This window comes from Erinaceus europaeus, chromosome 5 (assembly GCF_950295315.1).
Source record: "Erinaceus europaeus chromosome 5, mEriEur2.1, whole genome shotgun sequence".
Taxonomy (NCBI): Eukaryota; Metazoa; Chordata; class Mammalia; order Eulipotyphla; family Erinaceidae; genus Erinaceus; species Erinaceus europaeus.
The window spans coordinates 23,211,214-23,237,468 of NC_080166.1; the positions used below are offsets into that span (position 1 = coordinate 23,211,214).

A 26,255-nucleotide genomic window follows, 5' to 3' on the forward strand; every position below is an offset into this window, starting at 1 on the left:
ATACAGCTGAGTATCATTTCACTATGTGAATTTATATTACAACTTGCTTAATCATTCATCTGTTGTTGAGGAACTGGTCTGCATAAGTCTCTTCTGATAGGTAGAGAATTGGTTGTATTCCCAGGAGGAAATTTGCTGAGTCCATTTCTAGTGTTTGGAGGAATCTCTGGACTATTTACTACAGGGACTGGAGCAATTTACATTAGAAAACACATTAAAAAATTATTGGCTGGGATGAGGAGGGGAGTTCCTTTCACGTTGCTGGTGGGGATATAATTTTCCACTTAAGGTATGAAAGTTTTTTTTTTTTTTTTTTAATGATGAGGCCTGAGCCTATCATCATTAATTCCTACATATTCCTCTCTTGAAACCATTTTCCTTTCCTGCAGTGTCAACTACTAGTACAAAACTTTACAAGTGCCCTTAGTTAATTCTCACAGGAGCTGTATCTTTCCACTGATTGGATTTTAGATTTCTTATTTGGGAAGTTTTACGATTTTTATGGATAGCAATCGTAACAGTATCTGGGGATATCTCTGCTATTTCCTACATCCTTAGCAGGATATATATATAATATGAACAAAACCCAAAACAACTCAAGTTAACAGTGCCTGGAGGGTAGATAGCATAATGGTTATGCAAACAGACTCTCATGCCTGAGGCTCCAAAGTCCCAGGTTCAATCCCCCACACCACCATAAGCCAAAGCTGAACAGTGCTCTGGTTAAAATAAAAAATAAATAAATAAATAAACAGTGCCACCTTTAACATATATCTTGAAAGAATAACTTCCCAAACACCTTCCTCAGTATTGGTGCTTATCATGCACATAAATAGTAGTAGTAATAATAACCAAAGTTTTTGTGCTGCGAATATGTGTTTTGTTAATGTTACATATTAGTCAGTTGAATGATTTTTTTCTATGATAATATGTGTATATTCACTCCTAATAGTTAAAGGAATGTGTTTTTTGAAATGCTATAAATAATAATATACTACATACTAGCCATTAGTCACCCACATTTCATTTGCAAAAGTATGATAATTTGTAGTTGCCATTCATAGATTTAATTACTAGACTTTAGGATTGGGAAATGAAATATTTCCACAGGAAAACATTGCACTTGTTCTCTATAAAATCAAGTTGAATAAGGTAAAATAAAATGAATATATTATTGAAGTTATATTCTTGGTAAATGCATTCAAACTCTCCAAGAGTCAGAATAGAAAAAAAATCATTGTTACAATTTTTTTTAATGTTCACGTGTGACTACCTAGTGATTTAATCATGTTTCATATGAAGACCAATAATGGAAACATTCAGCTCTTGCATTCTAAAACCTAAGAACATTGAGATAATTCTTGAAGACATAAGAGATATCGACAGGTACTGATTGGTGTTAAATGAAATACTGCAAAAGAAAAATAGATGTGACACAAGTGAGAAGGTCTCATTTTCAATAGAAATACACAGTTACAGCAAAGATGCAGGTGTGAATCAGTCTATTATCATAGAAACTCTAGCAATTTTCACCTACTGCAAAACTAAAACACAGTAGAACTGAAGTAATGTAAATAGCATCACTGCTACATCACCTGCCATTTCTATAAAAGTTTATAATAACTGGGGCCGGGTAGTGGTGCACCTGGTTGAGTGACATGTTACAGTGCGAATGAACCCAGGTTCGAGTCCTTGGCCCCCACCTACAGGGGGGAAAGCTTTGCGAGTGGTGAAGCAGGGCTGCAGGTTTCTCTCTATCTCCTTCCCCCTCTTGATTTCTGGCTGTTTCTATCCAATAAATAAAAATAATAATTTTTTAAAGTTTATAATAATTAATTGACACATATTCAATTACACTGAAGGGAAGCCAAAAAATCCTAATGTTGATTATATCATTTAGAAAACAGTAGAGTGACATATATGTCATCCCTATGAGCCTTGAGGTTTATATAAAAATCATCTAATTTCCTTTAACTTTTTTCAGTCACTAAGAAACTCATGCAAGCTCCTAATCTATTGTGAATTTTTACTTTAATAGGCATCAGTAACATAAAACTCATTGTCCAATTACTGATTCATTTATATTATTCTGGGCTTTTTCCAATCTAGTACTTTTTATTGACAAAAGAACAAGAGGATCAGAGTATCACTCCTGTGTGTGTAAGATACCAGGATCAAACTCAGGACCTCATGCATCAAGTCCTGAACTCGACCTGCTTAGCCACTCCCCGGGCTGAGTTTCAATATTTTCTATAGAAGCCACTCTGTATGATTCTAACAGAAACTTTAAGTATAAAGACTTGAACTTTTACATATTAGCTTCTGCTTGATGAAGACCTCAAGTGTCTGAGAAATTGTTGCGTTTTTGTAAGATATTGTTTCGAAGATGCACTATTTTAAAATTAACATAAAAGTACATACTTTTGGGGAATCGAGGTGGATTGTCGTTGACATCCGTGAGGGTAATGTTCACTATTGTTGTTCCGGCTAATCCTCCCAGCTGTCCGCCCATGTCCTTAGCTTGGATGAGGACTTGGTATTGTTCCTTCACTTCCCTGTCCATGTTTGGCAAAGCTGTTCTAATTACACCTTAAGGGAAAGAAAAAAAAAAGATATGCATCACAACACATATTCCCAAACAAAATGGTTTGTAACAAGAAAGTAATAGCTCTCTATATTCACTGTCCAAGCCATGATACTCTTTTTCAAAAGAGTAAAACATTCCACATATCAGGGTTGAGTAGTGGCATGTCTGGCTAAGCGAGACATAAGGTATCAGGTTCAAACCCTAGGCCTCAATTACAGAGGGGAAATTTCCTAAGCAGTGAACAAACAATACTGCACGTCTCTCTGTTTCTCTCTTGCATTCTCTTCCCTGTCAATTTCTCTCTGTCTTATCAAATAAAATAAAGTTTAAAACAAGCAAGCAAACACACACACACACACAAAACCATACCTGAAATAGATAATGACTAGGGTTAATGGAAAAAATACAATTAATAAACGATCGCCTAAAGATGGTCTTCCTCCTTTAAATCAGACAAGTTATATATGATGTGTGAAAAAATGATGCTATCTTTAGCAGCATATATCATAGCTACTCAATAAACAATAAAAATACACATACAGACATACACACACACATATACACACAGAAATTTGGTGCACCCAGTAAAGTGTACAATTTACAAGGCATAAGGGTCCACATTCTTGGCCCTAGTTTTCACTTTCTTTTCATTTTATTTTATTTTATTACTATTATTTTTTAAGAGAGGAACTTTCACAAGCTAAACAGTACTGCAGGTGTGTCTTCCTTTTTTTTTTTGCTTTCTCTATATCCCTTTCCTTTTAAGTTTTCTGTCTCTACCCAAAATAAATAAAATAATAAAATACAAAATATAAATTAAGTGATTCAAATATGAATATTTCTTAAAAATGTCTTTCATTCTTTATTTTCATTTTATTTAGTTTTGGCTTTCCTTTTAAAATCTTTTTATTGTTATCTTTATTTATTAGATACAGACAGTCATAAATTGAGAGGAAAGTGGGAGGTAGAGAGGAGAGAGATACAGAGAAACACCTGCAGCACTGCTTTGTCACTTGTGAAGTTTCCCTCCCCCTGCAGGTAGGGACCATGGGCTCAAACCTAGGACCTTGTGCATTGTCACATGTGCGCAGAACCAGGTGCACCACCACCTGGCCCCTCATTCTTTATTATCAAAGATATAATTATTTGATTTTTAAATTCACCGAGTATCTCCTTCATGCATTTACTTTCTCCTTTAGGATTCATATTAATTATTTCAGTCACAGTTTCTCCCTAAGGTCTTACTAAGTTTTGCTATTATGGTGACTTTGTCCCTCCCGTCATTGAGTCATTCTGGCATCTAGGGCAATAGCTGCCATTTAGAAGGCATGCAGCAAGAACGTGCTGACCAACTGACTAGCTGAATGACTGGCTAAATAAGTGAATGGATATATAAATAATAAGATGTACAATCATGAATCGCACAGTATATACACATATTTACAGATCTTATTCATTTTCTGTGCTTGTGACAAAGTGTAGAACTAATTTACACTTATATTTATTCATTGTGAAATAACTAAAATCATCTAGATTTGTTACAAGTAAAATTATGCATGGATCTTATACCAACTTCCAATCTATAGTCATTGGTTTTATGGAGAGATTGAAGAACACTTGTCTTAAACCCATGAATTTTTGTAGTACTATTTTAAAAAATATTGAATATATGAATAGCAAAAACTTCTACTGTCAAGAGAAATTATACCATCTAAGTAAAAATCTAACTATATAAATATATGTATATATATATTTGGAATATATATATATATATATGTTTTCTGTTAATTTTATCATGACTTGTACTCTCTACTATAATCATTTGTACTCTCTACTAGCTCATTGCCAAATTCTTTCCTGAAACTAATCCTAATTATCCAAACAAGCAATACTTTCTTCTGACCCCTGGCAGGAAATGGCTGCCCCCAATGGTAAACTCCATGTTTATGCTATATTTATTTTATTTAAGATGATAGATAGGTGATGATAGATAGATGGTGATGATAGATAGATAGATAGAAAGACATATATATGATAGTGTTTCAGCTCCCCGCGCTAAAATTTCAGAGACAGAGGAAAAGTATTGGGGCATTTGAGGCATGAATAATTATCATATGGCTGATGGACTGATGTTAGCTTGAGGAGCATACAATGGATATATGCAAACCCACAAAGGATTGTGGGTGTATAGAGTGTTATTTAAGGGAACATCTGGTGCATTCTCCCCAGGACCTGCCATACAGTGAACACATGTAACTGAGCGGTCATAACTTGTTTAGAGACTCATGATTCAGTACCAGGTGGTGGCATGTCTGGTTAAGTACACACACGATAGTGTGCAAGGGCCTGGTTTCAAGCCTCTGGTCCTATATGAAGTCAGTTGGTGACTTCTTTGTTCAGTTTGGATTACAGACATTCTTTAACTATGTTTCTTCATCACTGCATCAGTGCTCTGTTCTTACATCTCAATTATAAGACTTCTGCCTATCTTATAATGCTTGGTATTTTCCAGATGAAGTTCTGGGCTTAATTCATTACTTGCAACATTATATTTTTGCTTATCAGACCTGCCTCTACTCTATTAATTTTCATATTTTAGGTCCATTTATTTGTTAGTAAGAGACACAAAGAGAAAGTCAGAGTATCACACTCACACATGCAATACCAGGAATTAAACTTTGAACCCCATGTATGCAAATCTGGCTTTCCACCCAGTGTGGACGCCCCCAGACCACACAATTCACTCTCACTAGAATAATTTCCACTATGGAAACACAACACAATATGCACAAACACACACATTAACTGCCATTTATAAAATTGCTGTGTAATTTGTACTTTAAAAATATTTACATATTATAGTTCATAACTTATAAATATGTATATTTAGTTTGTTGAGTTACTTATCATATACATATTTCCAATATAAAATTTTATGAATGATTATGTTATATACCAATGCATCATGGCACAATTTATTATAGACAGTAAAAAAGCATTATTAATTTTATTTAACACTAGTGTGTTTCTATTTTATTTTTTATTATCTTTATTTCTTGGTTGGATAGAGACAGCAAGAAATCAAAAGGGGTAGGGGAGACATAGAGGAAGCAATACCGAAAGATACCTGCAGCACTGCATCACTGCTAGTGAAGTTTTCCCCCTGCAGGTGGGGACCAGGGCTCAGACCCAGGTCCTTGTGCACTGTAACATGTGCAGTTAACCAGGTGTAACATCACCTGGCCACATACTAGTGTGGTTTTTTTCAGCATTTTTATTACCACCCTGGTTATTGCTAAGGTTTAATGCCTGCACAAAGAATCCAGGAGCAATTTTTTCCTCCCTCCCTCCCTCCCTCCCTTCCTTCCTTCCTTCCTTCCTTCCTTCCTTCCTTCCTTCCTTCCTTCCTTCCTTCCTTTTTGTTTGATAGGACACAGAGAAATTGAGAGGGGGGATGGGGAATAAGGAAGAAGAAAGAAATAAAATGCTACCTCATTGTTTCACCACTCATGAAGCTTTCTCCCTCAGATCTGAACAGGGGCTTTAACCCAGGTGGTTGTACATGGTACTGTGTGTGCTCAATTGGGTGAATCACCACTGGGCCCAGAACTGGTGTTTATTTTTACATTTTCCCATACTGGTCTTTCACACAGAGAAGGAGAGAAACAAAGCTACCCCAATACCAAAGCTCCCTCTTATGAGAGAAAGGCCTGACTCAAAATTTAAATTACACAGATGACAAATACAAGTGGCCAATCTTTCCAACTCAAGAAGTTACATTTTATGACGGCTCATTCATCATAGAATTTGTTTTTATATCTCAAGTCTTGGATTTAGATTCATGTGTCCAATTCTAGCTCTCTTAATGAATGTCAGTAGCTTTTAATGATAATAGCTAAAGTCTAAATAAAAAAATAATGGACACAACAGTTTTGCATAATGACATACTCTACAATAAGTCATGATAGCGCACCATTTATTTTCATACAATTCTAAAGAAAATCCTATGCACTAGAAAATGAACACAAAGCAGCCAGAGTGGTGTATTGCTTCTTCCTCCCTCTTTCCTTCTCATTATAAAATATAACAAAAATAGAGAAAAACCATAAACAAAGAGCTAAGAAATTTGGATATTATGTGCCTGCCATATATATTGCAATTTCCAACTTATAAAGTCAAGAGAAATGGAGTAAAAGCAAGAATGAGAAAAACAGAGATTTTATTGTTGATAATATAAATAAACAGTTAAAAGTGGTATAAATTTAAAACAATATATATGGAAATCTATTTTCAAGTGGATACAAGGTATATTCTCCTACTGTGATCACTCTCTTTGTGTACATACACTTCCAATCTTGATAGAAATCAGCTGTCTTCCTCTTGCCTACCATCTTGATTTCTCTCTGCCTCAACCTAATAAACAAATAAAATGTTGGGGGAACATGTTTTTCCATCTTCTAGAAAAAGCCCCAACTCTCTGACTTCTGACTTTCTTCATCTTTTAAGGCATCATCACAGCATCTTTAAATTTTTCTATGTCTGGCATTTCTGCTTAATTTTTTCTTTCATTACGAGGACACTTGTAATTAAAATGTTTTCACAAAGATATCAGCGTCATGGGAATAGTAGCCCTAAAAGGGATTTTTTACTTTTAAATCCCTTTTCACCATGTAAAGCACATTCATAGACCCTGATGATGAAGACCTGAACATATTTAGAGATCTGTTTTACATACTATACATAAACTTCTCCAATGTGTTTTCCTTAGTTCTTATTACTGTTTCAAACACTATATTTCTCTTATTCATTCAATTTGTTTTGTGTTAAAAAGTTAGTAAAAGTCTGCATTTATTTTCATTCTTATCTGCAAGATATCTTTTTCCAGAACAATGACCAACATATAAAATATACATGATAGGGGGATGGATGGTAGTCCAGCAGGTAAAGCATATGCAGTGCAAAGTACAGGGACCAGGTAAGGATCCTGGTTAGAGCCCCCAGCTTCCCACCTGCAAGGGGGTTGCTTTGCAGGTGGTGAAGCAGGTCTGTAGGTGTCTATCTTTCTCTCCTCCTCTTTGTCTTCCACTCTTCTCTTGATTTCTCTCTGTTCTATCCAACAACTATAACAGCTATAACAATAACACAACTACAACAAGGGCAACAAAATGGGGAAAATGGCCGCCAGGAGCAGTGGATTCATGGTGCAGGAACCGAGCCCCTGAGATAATCCTGGTGGCAAAAAAGTAATAATAATAAAATAAAATAAAATATACATGATAAATATCAACACAAAACACAATGAAATGTAATGATAACTAAGGGAATACAGTGAGAATGAGCAAAATAAATTATGGTTCAATATATTACTCACATTGTTTACCATACTATGGTGCAAACTATTCAAAATGTACTTTGAATAAGACAGAGTTCTTAGCATCAAGTCATGTGAGCTTTGATTGCTATATCGTGAACCAGTTTATTTTGACTTAAAGTTAAGTTGGCACCTGAAAATTTTTCCTAATGAATCACACAGTCTATTTTTGGCCAAGTCAGGACTAGCCTTTTTAAATAAGATTTACAGGAAGCAATAAAGAAGTATTTTTATCTACAAGTCTGTTAGGAATAGCTAATAGGTATTATTTTTATTTTTGGCCCCATATCTAATTGCATCATCGTTCTGAGAGGCTTGCATTTGCCACAGTTCACATGAAAAGCCTCTGAATTCCATTACACTGTACTTAGACAATCAGCCCTCTATAAAACAAAAAGTACCTTAAATTGGCCTTAAATGTGAAATGCACTTTTATACAGCTAGAACATCCACAAATTTAGCAAACTATTATATGTGTCACTACCCATATGAAGTGCATGTTTATTTTAATGTATTGCAGAGGAGCTGGGTGACGGCATACCCAGTAGAGTGTCGAGGTAGGAACGTACGTCTGGTTGTCACCTACAGGAGAGAGATAGATTTCATGGATGGTGAAGCAGTACTGAAAATGTTTCTATCTCCCTAATATTTTTGATTTATTCATTTTATTTTGGCAAGAGGAAGAGAGAAATTGAGAGGGAAGGGGAAACAGGTGATAAAAAAAACCTTCAGCTTTGAAGCTTCATATTTGAAGCTTCTCCTCTGCGGGTGGGCTCTGGGAGCTTGAACTCACTTTGCACACTGTCATGTGTGTGCTCAACCAGGTGCAGCACCGTGAGACTTCTTATCTCTCTATCTCCCCTTTCCCACTCAATTTCTCTCTATTTCTATCAAGAAAACAAAGGAAAAAAATGGCTGCAAAGAGAGGTGATTCCTCATACAAGCACCAAGCCCCAGCAATAACTCTGGTGACAATAAAAATAATATATATTTAAATATATGTTCTTTATATAATGTATTTTATGGATAAGAATAATTAGCAGGTTATTATCAATCAGAATGAAATGTAGATTTCTGACTGGGACAGGGTAGTGGCATATCTGGTTAAGCTCACATATTACCAAGCTCAAGGACCCAGGTTTGAGTCCCCACTCTTCACCTGCAGGGGATCCACATCATGAGCAGTGACACAGGTGTGCAGGTGTCTTCCTCTCCCTCTCTCAATCTTCCTGTCCTTTCCCAATTTCTCCCTGTCCCACAGAGTAAAATAAATAAGGAAAAAAATGGCCACTACCGGAGGTGGTGGATTCATAGTGTCAGCACCAAGCTCCACCAATAACTGGAGTGGAAATGAAAGAAAGAAAGAAAGAAAGAAAGAAAGAAAGAAAGAAAGAAAGAAAGAAAGAAAGGGAGAAAGAAAGAAAAAACCTGACCTAACTCCCTACCCATAATATATGTTAGTGATTCTAAAAAATTAATCAGTCATATACCCAGTAATTCTGTGATGTCTTTTTACCTCTACCAGTTTATAATATTAAATGGCAGAAATAGCAGTATATATCACATGAATAAGTACAGGAATCTTTTAAGACTTATTTATTTATTACATGTGAGAGTGAGAACATCACATGAGAAAGAGAATTCAGATCACCATTCTGGTTCATGCAGTGCCAAGAACCGGACCTGGAATCTCAAGTATTCAAGTCCAGTGTTCTACTAGCTGAGCCAACTCCCCAGCTGCAACTGCAGAACTTAAATGCAACCATCTGAGAGCCTAATAATCTCACTGCAAAATAAAAGACTCTACTTGAGAATCTACTTGATCCGTCTTACTATCCAAGTAGCAAAGCACCAATCAGGACATTATAAATGAAGTTGCATCTAATGAATTGATCTAAACCAGGACCAGCGACTCATCAATTGCCAACCCTTTTAACCTATCCAATACTATCCAATAATGCAAAACTCACAATCTCATGAGGTCCTCAATTTATTTGTAGACACACACACAAGCATTTTTTTTTTTAAACTATGAAACTGAAACGTTTTCTTCCTGTAACTCACACCAGTGACGGGTGGCCCTTCTCCTCCCAGGCAGCCCAAAGTAAAGCTCATTTGTCTCCTCTGTGGCAAGTCTACAACTTCATCAAGGCATGTATCACAGTTCCTTGGAATATTTTCCTTTCAAAGCCAAACATTCTTAGCTCTATCTGCTTATGTGTGCATCCCAAGTTTCCTAAAATAAGACAAGTAGCATTCACAGAGTTTTTGTGAAGTGTGACAACAGAGAATAGAAGGAAACCACTGCTTCCAGACCACATGTAGCCATGCAATTTTACATCATATATGAAAACTATTACAACAGGGGCAATGGGGTATGTTTAATAATTATCTATTTTCCTGACAAATTTTTCTTCCTTATATCTACTAGTATTTGTTAATTTTCTTGTCTCCCTACACCCATAATCAGTCCTCTATCATTGCTAAACATATCAAAAGAGGGACTATGTTGTGTAGAAAAATGCTCTTTCCTTGCAGAAAAGAATCATCCTGTCATCATCTCAAGACCCATTAAGATTCCTGAATCCCATAATAACTTACTGTGAACTATACCCAAAGTATTTTTAAGCCATAAGACACTGTCAATATTTATATGGTACTACCAAGAACTACTTCAAGTGTGAAGTTCCTCTCATAAATAAATAAATATTAAAATATTAAAAAACAAGACAAGTACAGCCTCTAAGGATGAGGTCAATCACAACACAACAGTTGCTGCCTATCTTAGAGTACTGTTAATAATCCATTTGAGAACATTTATATGGATGCATTAATACAAAATATTCATAGTATTTTCCCTAAATTAAGTAGTTACATTCAATATTATCAACTCTATGTGGATACTTAACATCCTAATTTCATGTACCGGACAAAAGATTACAATTTCCATCATTTATGTTTAGAGATTAAAATGCATTTCTAGTTAAAAAATACTAAGTGTAAAAATGCATATATTAGCATAGTATCCCATATGATAATATTTTGACATTGTATAAAAGTAAGTATAATATGTGTCGTTTGTTATTTGATATATTAATTCCTACTTTAGGACACAAAATATTACAAAATCTCTAACCAAATGGTGGTAGACTCAAAAATGCAGTAGACTCAAAAAAGTAGGACAATATTTGATGTGTCCAGGATATATATATATATATATATATATATATATCCTAATTCAAGAAAATCATTTCAACGTTAAATCAAATAGCATCAAACAGGAATTTTGAAGAGAACTGTTTTTCCCAGCTTATTTTATAGAATGCACAGTTTATATTGCTCATTGTACATAGTCAACACTCACTCAGTGAGAGATACTTCAATGCTCTGAGAGTTATCTTTTTTCTAGAGACAGAGACAGAGAGAGGGTACCAGTGACCACACTGCGATGTGAAAGGGTGGCCAGCATGTAAGCTGGATGGAGTGCATGACTAAACAGACACACCACCCAGGTGAACTATCTTATCTTGCAGGCCCAATTTATATAGTCTATAAGCAAGCCTGCCATATTCACATAGATGGCAATCGTAAGAATTCTTGTTGAAAAGCAATAGCAATAAAGCGACACTTTATAATTGTCTATTTCCAAGTGAATAGTAAAAAACTGTATTTTCTCTCTCCATAAATATTTAAACAGCAGATATTTTGATGAGATTCTTCTTTAAAAAATGTTCTGAACTGTCTTATAGATGCAAATGTGGAAAAGTTTAGATAATATTAGTTTTTCATGCATTTTATTTAATAACAGCAAAAGGAATCATAGAAGGGAGCTCTATGGCTGGAACAAATGGGAACTATTTCTGAGAAATTGCAATTATACTTTATTTTGATTTACTCTTCTCTACCGCAAGGTGATAAATTTGACAAAAAGTCTTCTTAATGGTCTCTGTGCATGAAGAACTAGTTATCATTCAATTAATGAAGGGCTCCTCATCTACTCTTTTCCTGTCTAGTGGTCTGAGGCATTGTTAGAATCAAGACTTCTGTCTCCAGTAAAAATCAATGCTTCAAAAAATCTATTACATAGTTTATGCTAGAACTGTTTCATCATTATTTCTAAAGTAGCAAGCAGTAAATATAAGTATAAATGTGCAATTACGAAAGTCATATTATTATTACATATACCCCTTTATAAAACACTTTCAAGGACAATAGGTCTTTAGTAATATTTACAGTTGATTTTAAACAAGTTAAAAGAGAATCAGTAATTTATACATTATTTCTTGCATAATATTACTTTTTGCTATAGTAATTGTTTTCTTTTTCTTTTTTTATTAGTGATATACTATTGGTTCACAAAATTACAAGGTAACAGAAGGAACAATTCCATACAATTCCCATTACCACAGTTCTGTGTTCCCATTCCTTACATTGGAAACTGTATTGGTTCTCTCAAGATCACAGATATGGGTTGACTGTTATTTCCCTCTCTCTCTCTCTCTCTCTCTCTCTCTCTCCTTATCTATCTGCTATCTATATTTTTGTCCATTTTTTTCTATGGCCCTGCTTTCTAAGTCACACCTATACCTATTACTACTTGCAAATATATTTCCTTTTTTTCTTCTTCTCTCTCTGGATCTAGATGAAATTGGGTTTCAAGATCACTGTAGTTGTCTTCTCCTAATATTTCACGTACTCTGGGGATATGGACCAAAATTCTTTTGGGGGGGTGAAATGTGGGAATTCTGGCTTCTGTAATTGCTTCTCCACTTAGCATGGGCATTAGCCCCCAGCCTTTTCCTATATTTACCTAGTGTGCAACAATTGTATTCTTAAGGGTTGGCAAAATAGTTCACTTGAATAGTGAGCTGCATTGCCATGCATATGGCCCAGGATCAAACCTAGCCTCTATCACATTGAAGGGAATTTTCAGAATTTCCCTCCCTTTCTCTCCACTTCTCTGTCAGCTTCTATCTAAGAAAATAAAATTAAAGACTTCAAAATATACATTTTAAGTGCTCATGGTCATAGTGTAATGGATAAATTATTAGTTTTTCAGTCATATGCTCCTGGGTTTTAATATCCTGCATTACTGTGCTAGAGTGATGTTCTGATTATAACTCTCTCTTCTTCTTCTATCTCTCACTAATAAATTAACATATCTTTATTGTATTATTTTTATAATTTTATTTGTTTTATTTTAACAAAAGAGAAAGACACAGAAAGAGAGAGGCCAGAGCACTGCTTAGGTCTGGTTAATGATAGTGGAGATTGAACCTGAGACGTTGGATGATGGTATATTCTCTTATTTAGCCAGATATTTTCTGCCAAGTTATTCACTAGCGCACATTTGCAAAAAAACATTATAAATTGTATTAGATAATTCCTCTTCATTATTTGTATATATTCCAGTAAACGTTTTTAGACTTTGATTTCTCTGATTTTGTACCACTCTAAAGTTTTCTAGACAGTTTTCCAAAATTCTTTCAACAACAATAGTTCCCTTTTGTCTAAAAATCATTTTCCCATAAATGGATAATAACCATAAAATTGTTTATTACTTAACAATGACATCACTAAATATTTATCTTTATCACTATATTTCTGGAGAATAATTCACATCACAGGCAATATCCTTGTTACATACTCATTGTTAATATTCAACAGTCTGATTTTCATCTTCAAATCTATTTTCAAATCAGTAGAGTTTCTTTGCCTTAAACCATCCTGGATGTGTTTCAGCACTATTACATTCCTCAAAGGTTACTGCTGACCTTAGTTGAATTTACTTTTGCTTTGGGTTCACTAATGGAATAACTCCATGCCTTTTCTAACATTATTTTTTTCTAAATATTTGCTTCTAGGGTTATCGCTGGGGCTCGGTGCCTGCGCTACAAATCCACTGTTCCTGGAAGCTATTCCCCCCCTTTTTGTTGCCCTTGTTGTTTATCATTATTGTTATTATTGTTGTTACTGCTATCATTGTTGTTGGATAAGACAGAGGGAAATCGAGAGAGGAGTGAAAGAGAGGGGAGAGAAAGACACCTGCAGAGCCTCTTCACCGATTGTAAAGTGACCCCCCCTTCCCCACCCTTGTGCTTAGTGCCATGTGCACTTAACCCACTGCACTACCACCCACCCCCCCATTCTGTAGCATGTTGATGACTCTACTCTTGGTTTGGAGGGAAGTGAGGAGACAGTGACAGGCTCAATTAACTGAAATTTGACAAGTTCCCTATTTCTACTTGATTGGTTTTATATTTCTAGCCAATACTAATAGTGGTTTCATTACTGCTTAGCTTATATATAAAGATCTTACCACGTAATTTTAAGTTTTGATTTTTTTTTTTAACTGGTGCACTGCTCAGCTCTGGCTTATGTTGGTGCAGGAAGGGGATTGAACTTGGGATTTCGGAGCCTCAAACATGAGAGTCTCTTTGCATAATCATTATGTTATCTACCCTGCCCCAACTTTCAATATTTTCAACCTATTTATATGTATACTCTATGAAATTGATCTCTTTTAGGTAAGATAGCTCTTTAAAGTTGTATTTGTATATTTAAAAATAATGAGTCTAAACTATTAGTGCTTTATTGTGCTTGTTTAATATAATTAATAGTACTAAATTCATATTATAATAAAAATATAGCAAAATGTATTAAATGCAAATTGATAAAATAGCTCATTATAGAGTTCCTAATTTTACTGTGGTTGGACTTCCATGTCCATGTTCATTTGTTCTCTCTGTACTTTACATAGGCTCTTATATTTTTGACCTTTAAATTTTTGTTTTTTTTTAATTCAACTTAAAAAAGAAATTATTTTCTAAAGCAGTTAAAGAGAAATTCTAACCAGTTCAAGAGAAATTTTAAAATTCAAACCTTTTTCCCATACTGGAAGTATAAGCCTACATGTAAACCTTATTCCAAATCTACCATAGAGACCTGTTAATAAAGAAAACAATAGAAGAACTATGGTCTCAAACTGAATATATCTTCTCTCTCTCAAGACAAACACATACACACACACTGAAAAACTAAAAAAGTCTATTTTGGTCAGAACAATCAAAAAAACTTTTGACAAGTTAATGTAAAACATACAGAGAATCACTAATAAACAAGAAAGGGCCTCACCCATATCTTTCAATAAGTTTATATTTATAAAAAGCTCAACCCACAGGAATTCTCTCAGCAACTACCGGATCTGTAGAAGGAAGATGCTCTCTCCCTGTGCTTAATGTGCAGCATACTGAATATTTACTGCTGTGCTACAACAGGCAACTTCCCAAGTCAAGATTTAATTAAAGTTTAAATTCTTGAAGGAGTGGGTATAATGTCATCTCTAATAAAAAATTTACCTGTCTTGGGATCAATAGAGAAATAAGGTTGTCCCTGAAGGATGCTGTATACAACTCTGGCACTGTTTCCATAGGTCGGGTCATCAGCATCCGTGGCTTTCACCTGGAGTACATAAGCACCTGCAATACAAGACAGTGTGACTCTAGCATCTTTTTTAGTAGAACTCAAGGATATGTCTATTATCTGCTGGACTCCATTTTCTTTGGGAAAGAGGCATTACTTAATGCTTCTGCGAATCTACGTTATTACTGAGAATAATGGACAGAATGGACCAAAACATTGAGTAACAATAAAGCTATTAGCACAAGTGATATGTATTTGAAATAATATTTAAAAATCTGTGTTCATTTACAGTAGTTACATCATTGAGCTGAAAGTCATCATAAAAGTTGTATTGATTTATACACCAAAGAAAACCTGACATGATTTACATTAGCTCATTCATTTGCTCCGGGTGCTTTAATTTCACGACTAGGCTATTAATAGAAAGCCAAAAGGTTTAAAAGATTACTGAAATCCAGAAGGTGTTGTGCTATTTTCAACTGCATTTTAACAATCAACAACTGCACACAAACGCCGGGAAGCCTTCAATTGTGACAGAATGTTTAAGGAATTAGGATCTGAAGATAACTGCAATTAGCTAGAGAAATATCTCTGATCTTAAGACTGAATAAATCTAAGGGACTATTGACCTAAGAAAACATTAATGACAAATCAAATTGTCCATAGCTTTTATAATCCCTTATTACTCAGCCATAGAGTTTAGTAAGTGCACAGTAGGAAACATTGAAGAGATACCCACCCCCCAACTGCCCGTTTTGTCTTATTTACTCACAATGATGGTTTGGTCTTTCATGATAAAAATTTTAAGTGGGTTTATATTATGAATGCTCTTGGAAGAAAAAGAACACTTTTTTATCTTGTAGAGGCTATCAAGTAACTGTTCAGTTTTGGGTTCACATTTCTGCTTTCCAGTCAAATACTTATCAGGCTTTTCATTGTAAAATTATAGTCTAATATTTGCTCTAAATACTATGATAATGTTGATTTGAGATACATGTCAAATGGTAAAAAGCACTCTTTACTTCTCAGGACCTGGGATCCACCACATGAAAACATGCAAAGGGAAAGCTTCATGAGCAGTAGAGCAGTCCTCTAGTCTCTCTCTAATTGTTCTCAACCTCTCACTATCTATCTAAATAGAAACAAAAAAGTATTTCTCTCCCCTTAGTCTTCTAGATGGGGAAACTGTAAAGTTATGAAGCCACAGAAAAAACCCTGATGGCAGAAGGAGTGTCTTTATAACGCAACAAAGGAGACAAACAATTCAAGAGCAAGGACACATGGTACTGAATCATATCAGCAACTTCAGAAATTCAAGCAGTCAGATTGCAGATGCAATCATTATTCCATCCTGACTTTCCTGGGAAGACAAACAAGCTCAAGTATGTGTCCTAGAAGCTCCCCTCTCCAGAGCCCTACCCCACTAGGGAAAGAGTAGCAGGCTGAGGGTATGAATTGATCTCCCTTTGTCCATGTCCAGTGAGGAAGCACTTACAGAAGCCAGAACTCCCACCTTCTGTGCCCATAAAGAATTTTGGTCCACACTCCTAGAGGGGACAAATGATAGAGGAAGATGACCAGAGGGCTCTTAACTTCAATTTCATCAAGGCCCAGAGAGAGAAAAGTTAAAAAGGAAGGATTCTCAGAAATAGCAATATGTGTAGGTATGACTTAGAAAGGAAGAGAAGGAAAGACCATAAAAAAGGGGCAAATATACATATATAGATAGATACTATAATAGTCAATAATAGTCAGCCTGTATCTGTGACCTTGGGGGAATTGCTGCAGTTTCCAATGGAGGAAATGGGGTCAAAGAACTCTGGTGTTGGTACTGTGTGGAATTAAACCTGCTAGTTCATAACTTCTTGTAATCTCATAATGATCTCATTATTCTTTCCATAAAGAATGCATACTTCTAGGAATTGTACAGTGCTGCCTATTTAGTGACTATCATCAATGAAGGTGTTTATGATTACGAAAAATTAGAGACAAACATAAATCAACAGAAGTGTGTGTAATTATACGTGAACTTTGTACATTCTTATGACTTAAGTATACATTTATGTAAGAATAAAGAAATGTCTATAAAATATTAATGAAAGTTTTTTATTATAATCAATAAATAATAACAAAATAAAAATGATTGTTCAATTATAGTAGGAATGAATGCTGGTTCAGTCAAAAATTATATTCCAATATGTTATTTTAGATTCCTTAGAGCTGTCTTTTTAAATGTTTATAAGAATGCAAGTATTATTATATCAGTTTGGTTCAACAAGTTCCCCATGATTTTGTTTGTTTGTTTCCAGGGTTCTCACTGGGGTTCGGTACCTATATTACTAATCCACTGCTCCTGGAGGCCACCCCCCCTCAATTGTGTTCCCTTTGTTGTTGACCTTATTGTTATTGTTGCTGGATAGGACAGAGAGAAATTGAGAGAGGAGGGGAAGACAGAGATGGAGAGAGAAAGACACCTGCAGACCTGTTTTACCACTTATGAAGCAACTCCTTTGCAGGTGGGGAACCAGGGCTCGAACCAGGATACTTGGGCCAGTCCTTAAGCATCACACCATGTGTGCTTAACCCGCTGTGCTACTGCCCAGCTGCTTCCCCATGAATTTTATGAAACTAATGTGATAGAGAGACACTATGTACTACATTTATTAAGAAGACAGTTAACTCCCTGGAGTATGTAAACCTACACATTTGTCTTCTTCAGAGCTTATGTGACACACAAGTTCATGATATTAATAAATACTACCCCCCACCCCCAGGAAGGAAACTAGGAGACTATGGTTGAGGATATGTTCAACATGCAACAAGAAAATAAAAGTCAACAGTATTTCCACCGATGTAGCCTAGTATGTAGCAATCATCCTGAGATTTGCTTTGTAAACACTCAAGTCCATGATCACAGTGAAACACCAAATACTAAAGTACAGAGAGATTGTAACTAACTCATAAAGAAACGATTTCTTTATAAGCAACTGATGATGGAGTGTAGAAAATGCAATCAAGAGTATTAATTCAGTTCAAGTTTCCATGTATCATAGCTCTACTCAGTCGTAAATTAACTGATGTGTTTTAAGTAGCCATTAAAGCTAATACTAAAAAATTAATTCATGATAAATGTTGTTAAATTTCAAGAAGTTAATCCAAAATGTATTCTATATCTATGTGTTAGTGCATATATATGCAAATATATATAATAGACGAACAAGGAATCAGGAAGATTTATCACTGAGAGTTACAGAACCATAAGAAGGAAGAACTGGCCATAATGAAAGCCATCTGATATAAACTTCAAGGAAACAAGAGTTTTACTGGAACATCCAAATAACCGTGTTAATAAATACTAGATATCATTTTAGTATTGACATAATCTGTTAAAATTTATTTGGATGATTCTTTTTTTTTTATAAATTCAGCCTTAATATGTGATGCCAACATTTTGTTAATAAAATTTACATCATCATAAAAATTCTAAACAAAATCTTGTTTTAAAGGAAAATAAGACCTACGTAAATCAATTTAGTAAGTACTATTTTTTCCAATTTACTTTGAGAACAAAAATATAAGGCTTGGTAATTTGTTTTTATAATTATAATATGAGGATGCATACATGCATCCTACAAAATCAGGCAATACACACAAACATGAAGAGTGATGTAACTATTCTTAAGACATAAAAATTATAAAAAAGTACTTATTCAGAAGTTATTTATTCTTTACAAAGATGCACTGATTTCCTATGATATGCCAATAATACTATTTAAGGTCCCAGGAAAGCATTATGAACAAAATTGATTGGCCAAATTACTCAAGAATATTTCTTATTAATGAGAATGTAGGAAAATGTGCTTTAAAATAAAGAAGTATAGATGAATAGCACATTGTGTTAAGAAATAAAAGCAGAGTTAACAATTTTTTTGGCTCTATATGTCAACTCTTGTTTTCAGCCACCAGGTTCCAGATGCTAACATGATGCTAACTAGACTTTCTTGGGCAGAGGACCCCAGGAATATGTCCTGGAGCTCCACTTCCTCAGAGCTCTGCCCCACTAGGGCAAGATAGAGACAGGCTGGGAGTATAGATCAATCTGCCAATACCCATGTTCAGTGGGGAAACAATTACAGAAGCCAGACCTTCCACCTTCTGCATCACATAATGACCCTGGGTCCATACTCCTAGAGGGATAAAGTATAGGAAAGTTATCAAGGTAGGCGATGGGATACGGAGTTCTGGTGGTGGGAATTTTGTGGAGTTGTACCCCTCTTATCCTTTGGTTTTTGTCAGTGTTTCCTTTTTATAAATAAAAAATAAATAAAAGTAATATAAAAATTAGAGGAGTGAAATTAGGTGTATGGAGCAACCAGGTGAGAAAGAAAAAAAAAATATATATATATATACACTTTTTTTTTAACCAGAGTACTGCTCAGTTCTGGCTTATTGTGGTGTGGGGGATTGAACCTGGGACCTTGGAGGCTCAGGCAGAAAAGTATATTCGCATAACCATATAACCATCATGCTATCTCCCCCCACCCTATACAAATTTAATGAGTTCTTTTTATTTTTTCCTCCAGGGTTTTCAATAGAAATTGGTGCTGGCACTCCCAATATACAATTTCTGGTACCCATTATTTCAATTTTATTTTATAGGACAGAGAGAAATTGAGAGAGGGGGAGAGATAGAGAGAGACGGAGAGAGAAAGATAGACACCTGCAGACCTGCTTTTCCTCTTGTGAAGCGTTCCACTGCAGGTGGAATGAACCAGAGTCTCAAACCAGGACCCTTGCATGGGCTCTTGTATATAAAGCAAAATGTTAAGTCAGAAGTGTGGAGAAAATTTTCAAGAAAAGTAGAAGTCTTTCACAATGGATTGCAAATGAGATGACAGGGGGGAAGTAGCAGGGGAGTCAATGATTTTGGGGGGGGGAGTGGGAGGGGGGCTAATGATGCATTGTGCATTTAGAACACTACTTTCTCAGCCACTCAATGTGATGCTTTCCAGATTTGCTTTCTTTTCATTAATGATATAAACACAAGATTCCTGGTGATAAACACTTGGCTTTAGTGGAATGTGGGTACAAAGCCCTCTGGTTTACTTTGTCTAGCATTTACACCTCTGGGAGTATGGACCAAAATTCTTTTTGGGGTGCAGAAGTCGGGAGTTCTGGCTTCTGTAATTGCTACTCTGCTAGACCTGGGTGTTGACAGGTCAATCCATTACCCTTAGCCTATTTCTCTTTCCCTGGTGGGGTAAGGCTCTGGAGAGGTGAGGTTCCAGGAAACATTGGTGAGATTGCCCAGGAAAGTCAGGGTTAACCAATCAATTTTGAATAGTCACAATTTAAGGTAACTTTGATTTGCCCCTTAAAACAAACTAATTTTAATTGGGAAATTAGTAGTTTTGGAATGGCTGTATCAAGAAAATATATGTATTCAACATGTTTCAGGAACTGTAAAGCAAAGTCTCAAGTGTTTCTCTATTTTCTCTCTCTACTCCCCCATCCCCATTGATTTTTATCTCTATCATATCTATATCTATATCTATATCTATATCTATATATATACATATATAAAACTTAAGCCCCTATCTGTGATCTGGAGAGAACTACTATAATTTCCAAGGAAGGGAATGGGGACACAGAATTCTGGTGATGAGAATGGTGTAGAATTGTGCCCCTGCTAAATCAATATTAGGATATATATATTAGAGAAACACAAACAAGTAGATTGTGGCTATACAGAAAAGAAACAAGTAGAAGATTTTGCATACTTTCTAAATTTGTCTAATACATGGTATGTACACCTAGTGCATGGCATGAGGCTATTAGGTCTTTGGGGAAGGCTCTGAGTTGTGGTGTCTTCTCTTTGTCTCTCTGTTTCAATCTGTGATGTACTGGTGATGATAAAAAGAAAAGAAAATGTATGTCCTAATAAATAAATATGAAACCTCAGAGTATATGATAAGGTGTGCTCCTGGAACCAGAGTAGACAGTTTGATTTGTCAATGCCCTGACTCCTGACTCTAGCCTTGCTGGGCTTGGCCTGTGATTCATGCTGTGACATCAGATACTTATTTTTATTCAATCTATGGACTCCAAAACACCAAAGCATTCTGCTATAAAACTTTTTTCTTGGATATGTTCTAAATATTTTAGACTCTTTATATATATTTACACCTTGTGATTCAAATGCACATTGATGGAAATGTGAATCCATTTTTATGAGCTCTTTATCTCTCCATTATTTGCCAAGATTTCTACACGAATACAAATGCTAATGGCTATTGTTGGTTACAGATGCCAACTCTGACTTGCAGTGATGGAAAGAGGCTGCCTCCTTTGATCCCAGTGTCATTTGGAAATTATTTTCACTGGTCCCCTGAAGAAATTACCCAGAAGTCATGATATCATGACTAAGTGTGGAATTTGTTCAATCACTGGTTTGGGTCACAATTCTGAATGTTTGGTAATTTTTCTGCATTATAGCATACACTTATAGATAAAGGCAGCACATTTAGTTCAATATATTTGCTTTAGGTAGGCAGAGATAGTTAATGTGATTAAAATTTTAATAAACTCTGACATACCTAAAGCTATTTATATTTAAATTTGACTGGACAAGTTTGTCTTGCTAATAGGTCATGTCTATCCATTACATGTTAATGTTAATCATTTACTTTGCTCTCTAGGTTAAAGTAAAGGAAAATAAATGTGTAGGGCCTGGACACACTGGGTTAAACGCACATAGTACCAAGCACAAGGACCCCCAGCTCCCCACCAGCAGGGGTGTTGCTTCACAAGCAGTGAAGCAGGTCTGCAGGTGTCTTTGTTTCTCCCTCTCTATCATCTCCTACCTCCCCTCTCAATTTCTCTCTGTCCTATCCAAAATAAAAATGGCCACAGGAGCAGTAGATTCATAGTGCAGGCACCGAACCCCAGCCATAACCCTGGAGGCAAAAAATAAAATAAAATAATAAACATATAAAAATAAAAGAAATGTGTGTGCATGCATACAGAAGTCAGAAATATGGAATCACAACCCCAGCTCTGTAATTAAATGGATGTACAAACTGTGACTTTTTTTTTAAATTCTATGATAAGAACAACAAAGCAGGCTGATGAAAAGCTCACATAGACAGTTTGCTGCTTTGCCTTGTGCATTATAGAGCCTCAAACATGACCCCCACCACATAGAAGGAAACTTTGCTAAGATCTCTTTCCACCTCTGTCTTCCTCACTCCCTCTCCCTTCCTATCAAAGTAGTGGCAATGACCATATAATTTTAAGGAATAGTGCTGTTCATTGTCACCGTCACTCTCACACTCCCTGGTACCTTAAAAGCAGCTTAAACTCCATAGGAATATTTGTTTTAGTCTAAACTGGAAAAAAAAAAAAAAAGAATTGTGAGATTTTTTTTCTTCTCTAATGATGATAACCCTATAGCAAATGAATATAATAGGCACATTTCAAGACAGTGAAGTCATAAATATCCCCTGGTATCTGGAATGTGTGCTCTTTTTCTTCAGATGCTGTTATGCAGTATCTAAAACTGTTCTTGCCTTTGTAACCCCTTGCAGGAAATGTGAGTGAAAACAGCTACACATAAGAGACCTTAAACTTGGGAGTCACATAAAAGGAAATGGAGCATCTTAATAAAGCCCATCTAAAGCTCAACCTCCAAATATCTGGGTAATCTGAGAACACAGGTCCCTTTTTGTGTCTCACTTTTTATACTTTGATCTGGATTGGGATTTTCTGTTACTTCTAAATTCATACATTTGGGGCCAGCAATTGAAGTTGTAAAACGTGAGTATGCATAGTTGAGAACACATGTAAATAGCTTATTTGTTTAAGTCATGAGTTTTCATCCATGTACATTGTACAATCACTGATGCTGACATCAAAATGGTTGTTAAGATCTGGTACATACCTGGATGGAAAACTGAACAACTCCAGTGTATGAGATCCTGAATTTGATCCCTGTTGCCCATAAAGTAGAAGAAGAAAAAGAAAAAGAAAGGGGGGGGGAGGAAAGGAAGAAGGAGAGAAGGAGGGAGAGAAGGAAAAAAAAGGGATAAAGGGAAGGAGGGAGGGGGAGAGGAAGTAGAAGGAACAAAATTGACAAAAGGAGAGCTAAACGTAAGGAAGTAGGAAGGAATGGTTGTTAAAATTCTTCAGTTCTGAGGCCAAGTAGTAGCACACACAGCTGCGTGTACAGACTGCCATGAGCAGAAACTTGGATTCAAGTCACCTGGAAGTTTCACAGTTTCACAGCTGTAAAGCAGAGTTACAGCTGCATCCACCTATCTATCTCTATCTATCTATCTATCTATCTATCTATCTATCTATCCATCCATCTAATCATCTATCTAATTCCCCCCTTCCTTTTTGGTTTCTCTCTTTCCTATCAAAATGAAAAAGGGGAAAATGGCCACCCAGAGTAGTAATTTGTCATAGAGAACCACAATTCAGCAATTACCCTGGTAGCAATAAAAAGTAGGGGGGATCTCTAATTTCATAATGAAAAAAATATTTTCTTCATTATTTCTAATCCTCATAATTTACTTTACAAAATGGAACAGATATAATTTTACTTCTTAAAATACCTTTCCTATTACTACAAATAAATCTTTGCGTTATAGGATTTTGAATTCTGTCCAGAATTTTCAGTGGTGTGCCATGAATCATTACATGAGATCGTCCCACTCTCTCCTATGCATTTTTTCATTTTTATTCTGCCACTACTTTGAACACATTTTAATGTTTCTCAGATAGTCCGCAGTGCTGTCGTTATAGTTCCCGTGTTTGATGTTATAACCTCCTTTACCATCCACCTTAAGTGTTTCAGTCACATTTGCTTTCAAAATGCAAATTTGATTCCCTCCACAGAATTATCTGTAGTGCTCTTTGTAAATTTGCCGTGTCTACATTTTCAGGTTTATCTCTTGCCACTCTCTCTTTTATTCTGTCTCCTTAGGATATAACTTTCCTAAAATATAGTGCTACTTCATATTCTGTTCTCTCTAAGCTCTGTCATGGATCTTAGAAATGTCTTTCTTCTATCAGGTGAACTTCCACTCAAATTAAAGTCTAGCTTCAATAGTTCCTCTTCCAGAAACAAGTTTCCAAATGTTCACAGCATGTGAATTCTTATTTTCACTAGGTATTTCATAGATCTTTGTGGAATTCCAGAAACTTTTCGCAACTGACGATTAACATGAGACTATTAAAGGATCCCACAAAAGTTAAAACTGCAATAACTGAGTGTTGCTTACAAAATATTTTAATCACCTGTCAAATGTTATAATTTGACAAAGACATCTTTATGGTCTCTTTTGACATAAGCAAAGAGTTCAGATTATCACCCTGCTAATTGTTTATTTATTTATTTATTTATTTATTTATTTATTTATTTATTTTTAACTTTGCCACCAGGGTTATCATTGGGCTTGATGTTAGCACTATGAATCCATTGTCCCCAGTGGTCATTTTTCTCTCTCTCACTTTCTTTCTTTCTTTCTTTCTTTCTTTCTTTCTTTCTTTCTTTCTTTCTTTCTTTCATATTTGATATGGCAGGACAGAGAAAATTTGAGAAGGAAGAGGAAATAGAGAGGGAGAGAGAAAGATAGAAACCTGCAGACCTGCTTCACCACAAGTGAAGCTTCCCTCCTGCAGGTGAGGTGCAGGGGCTTGAACCCAGGTCCTTGTGCGTGGTAATGTGTATGTTTAACCAGGTGTGTCATTGCCTGGACCCTGAATTATGATAGTGATATTGCTCTTCTGTCTGCTGTAAAGACCAAAGGAAAGTCTTCAAATGTAAAGAATTCAAGAGCAAAGGCTATTATGATAATATGTATGATAATTTCACTTTCTTAAATTCTAGGACTTTATTTCCTAGTAGTCAATGTTACTCAGAAGCAACTTGATTAGTGATCAACCAACTCAGTTAATATGACTGCACTATTTGCAAAAGTTCTCAGCAGTCTACATGAGCAGTAAATACAGAGACCAGCTATATACCATGAAATAGCAGTATTTTGGCAAATGATTTAAAGATCTTTACCCAATAAAGAATGTTGTTATGGCCAGAGGTAGAGAGCATAATGGTTATGCAGAGACTTTTATACCTGAGGCTCTGAAGTCCCAGGTTCAATCCCCCGCACCACCATAAACCAGAGCTGAGCATTGCTCTGGTAAAAAAAAAAAAAAAAAAAAAAAAAAAAAAAAAAAAAAAAAAAAAAGTGTGCTATTTTTGATGTTTATCTTTAATTTTTATTTCATTTATTTATTTTAATTTATAAAAAAGGAAACATTGACAAAACCACAGGATAAAAGGGGTACAATTCCACACAATTCCCACCATCAGAACTCTGTATCCTATCCCCTTCCCTGATAGCTTTCTATTCTTTATCCCTCTGGGAGTATGAACCCAAGATCATTGCAGGGTGCAGAAGGTGGAAAGTTTGGCTTCTGTACAGGGGGACTGACAGGTAGATCCATACTTCTAACCCGTCTCTCTCTTTCCCTAGTGGGGTGGGGCTCTGGGGAAACAGGGCTCCAGGACATATTGGTGGGGTTGTCTGTCCAGGGAAGTCTGATTGGCATCATGGTAGCATCTGGAACCTGGTGGCTGAAAAAAGAGTTAACATACAAAGCCAAACAGTTGTTGACATAGGACTTTGCCCTCAACTTGGATTAACAACAGTAGAGAATTTTCCATTCTCTGAAGGGAGGCTGGACAACATACTCTATGCTATACCTGAGGAAGATGGGTCCTGAAATTAGGGCAGCTTGGAACATTCCTACTCATGACCACAGAATGTGAGCTCTGATCTACAGGCATGCAGAGGTTACATAGGCTCCTAA

At 35.7% G+C, this 26,255-nt stretch overlaps 1 protein-coding gene across 5 annotated transcripts in view; it reads right to left on the reverse strand.

Annotated features, from left to right (window-relative positions):
- The window catches only part of CDH12 (cadherin 12), a 1,156,262-nt gene that overhangs the window by 106,446 nt on the left and 1,023,561 nt on the right, over nucleotides 1–26,255 (reverse strand). For 4 of the 5 annotated variants that reach the window (XM_060191184.1, XM_060191183.1, XM_060191182.1 and 1 more), the window contains 2 exons: nucleotides 15,317–15,436; nucleotides 2,422–2,589 (listed from right to left, as the gene is read on the reverse strand). In XM_060191184.1, coding sequence (XP_060047167.1) covers nucleotides 2,422–2,589; nucleotides 15,317–15,436 — 288 coding nt within the window. The remainder of the gene's footprint in view (nucleotides 1–2,421; nucleotides 2,590–15,316; nucleotides 15,437–26,255) is intronic. The other variant, XM_060191185.1, reaches the window with a different exon arrangement.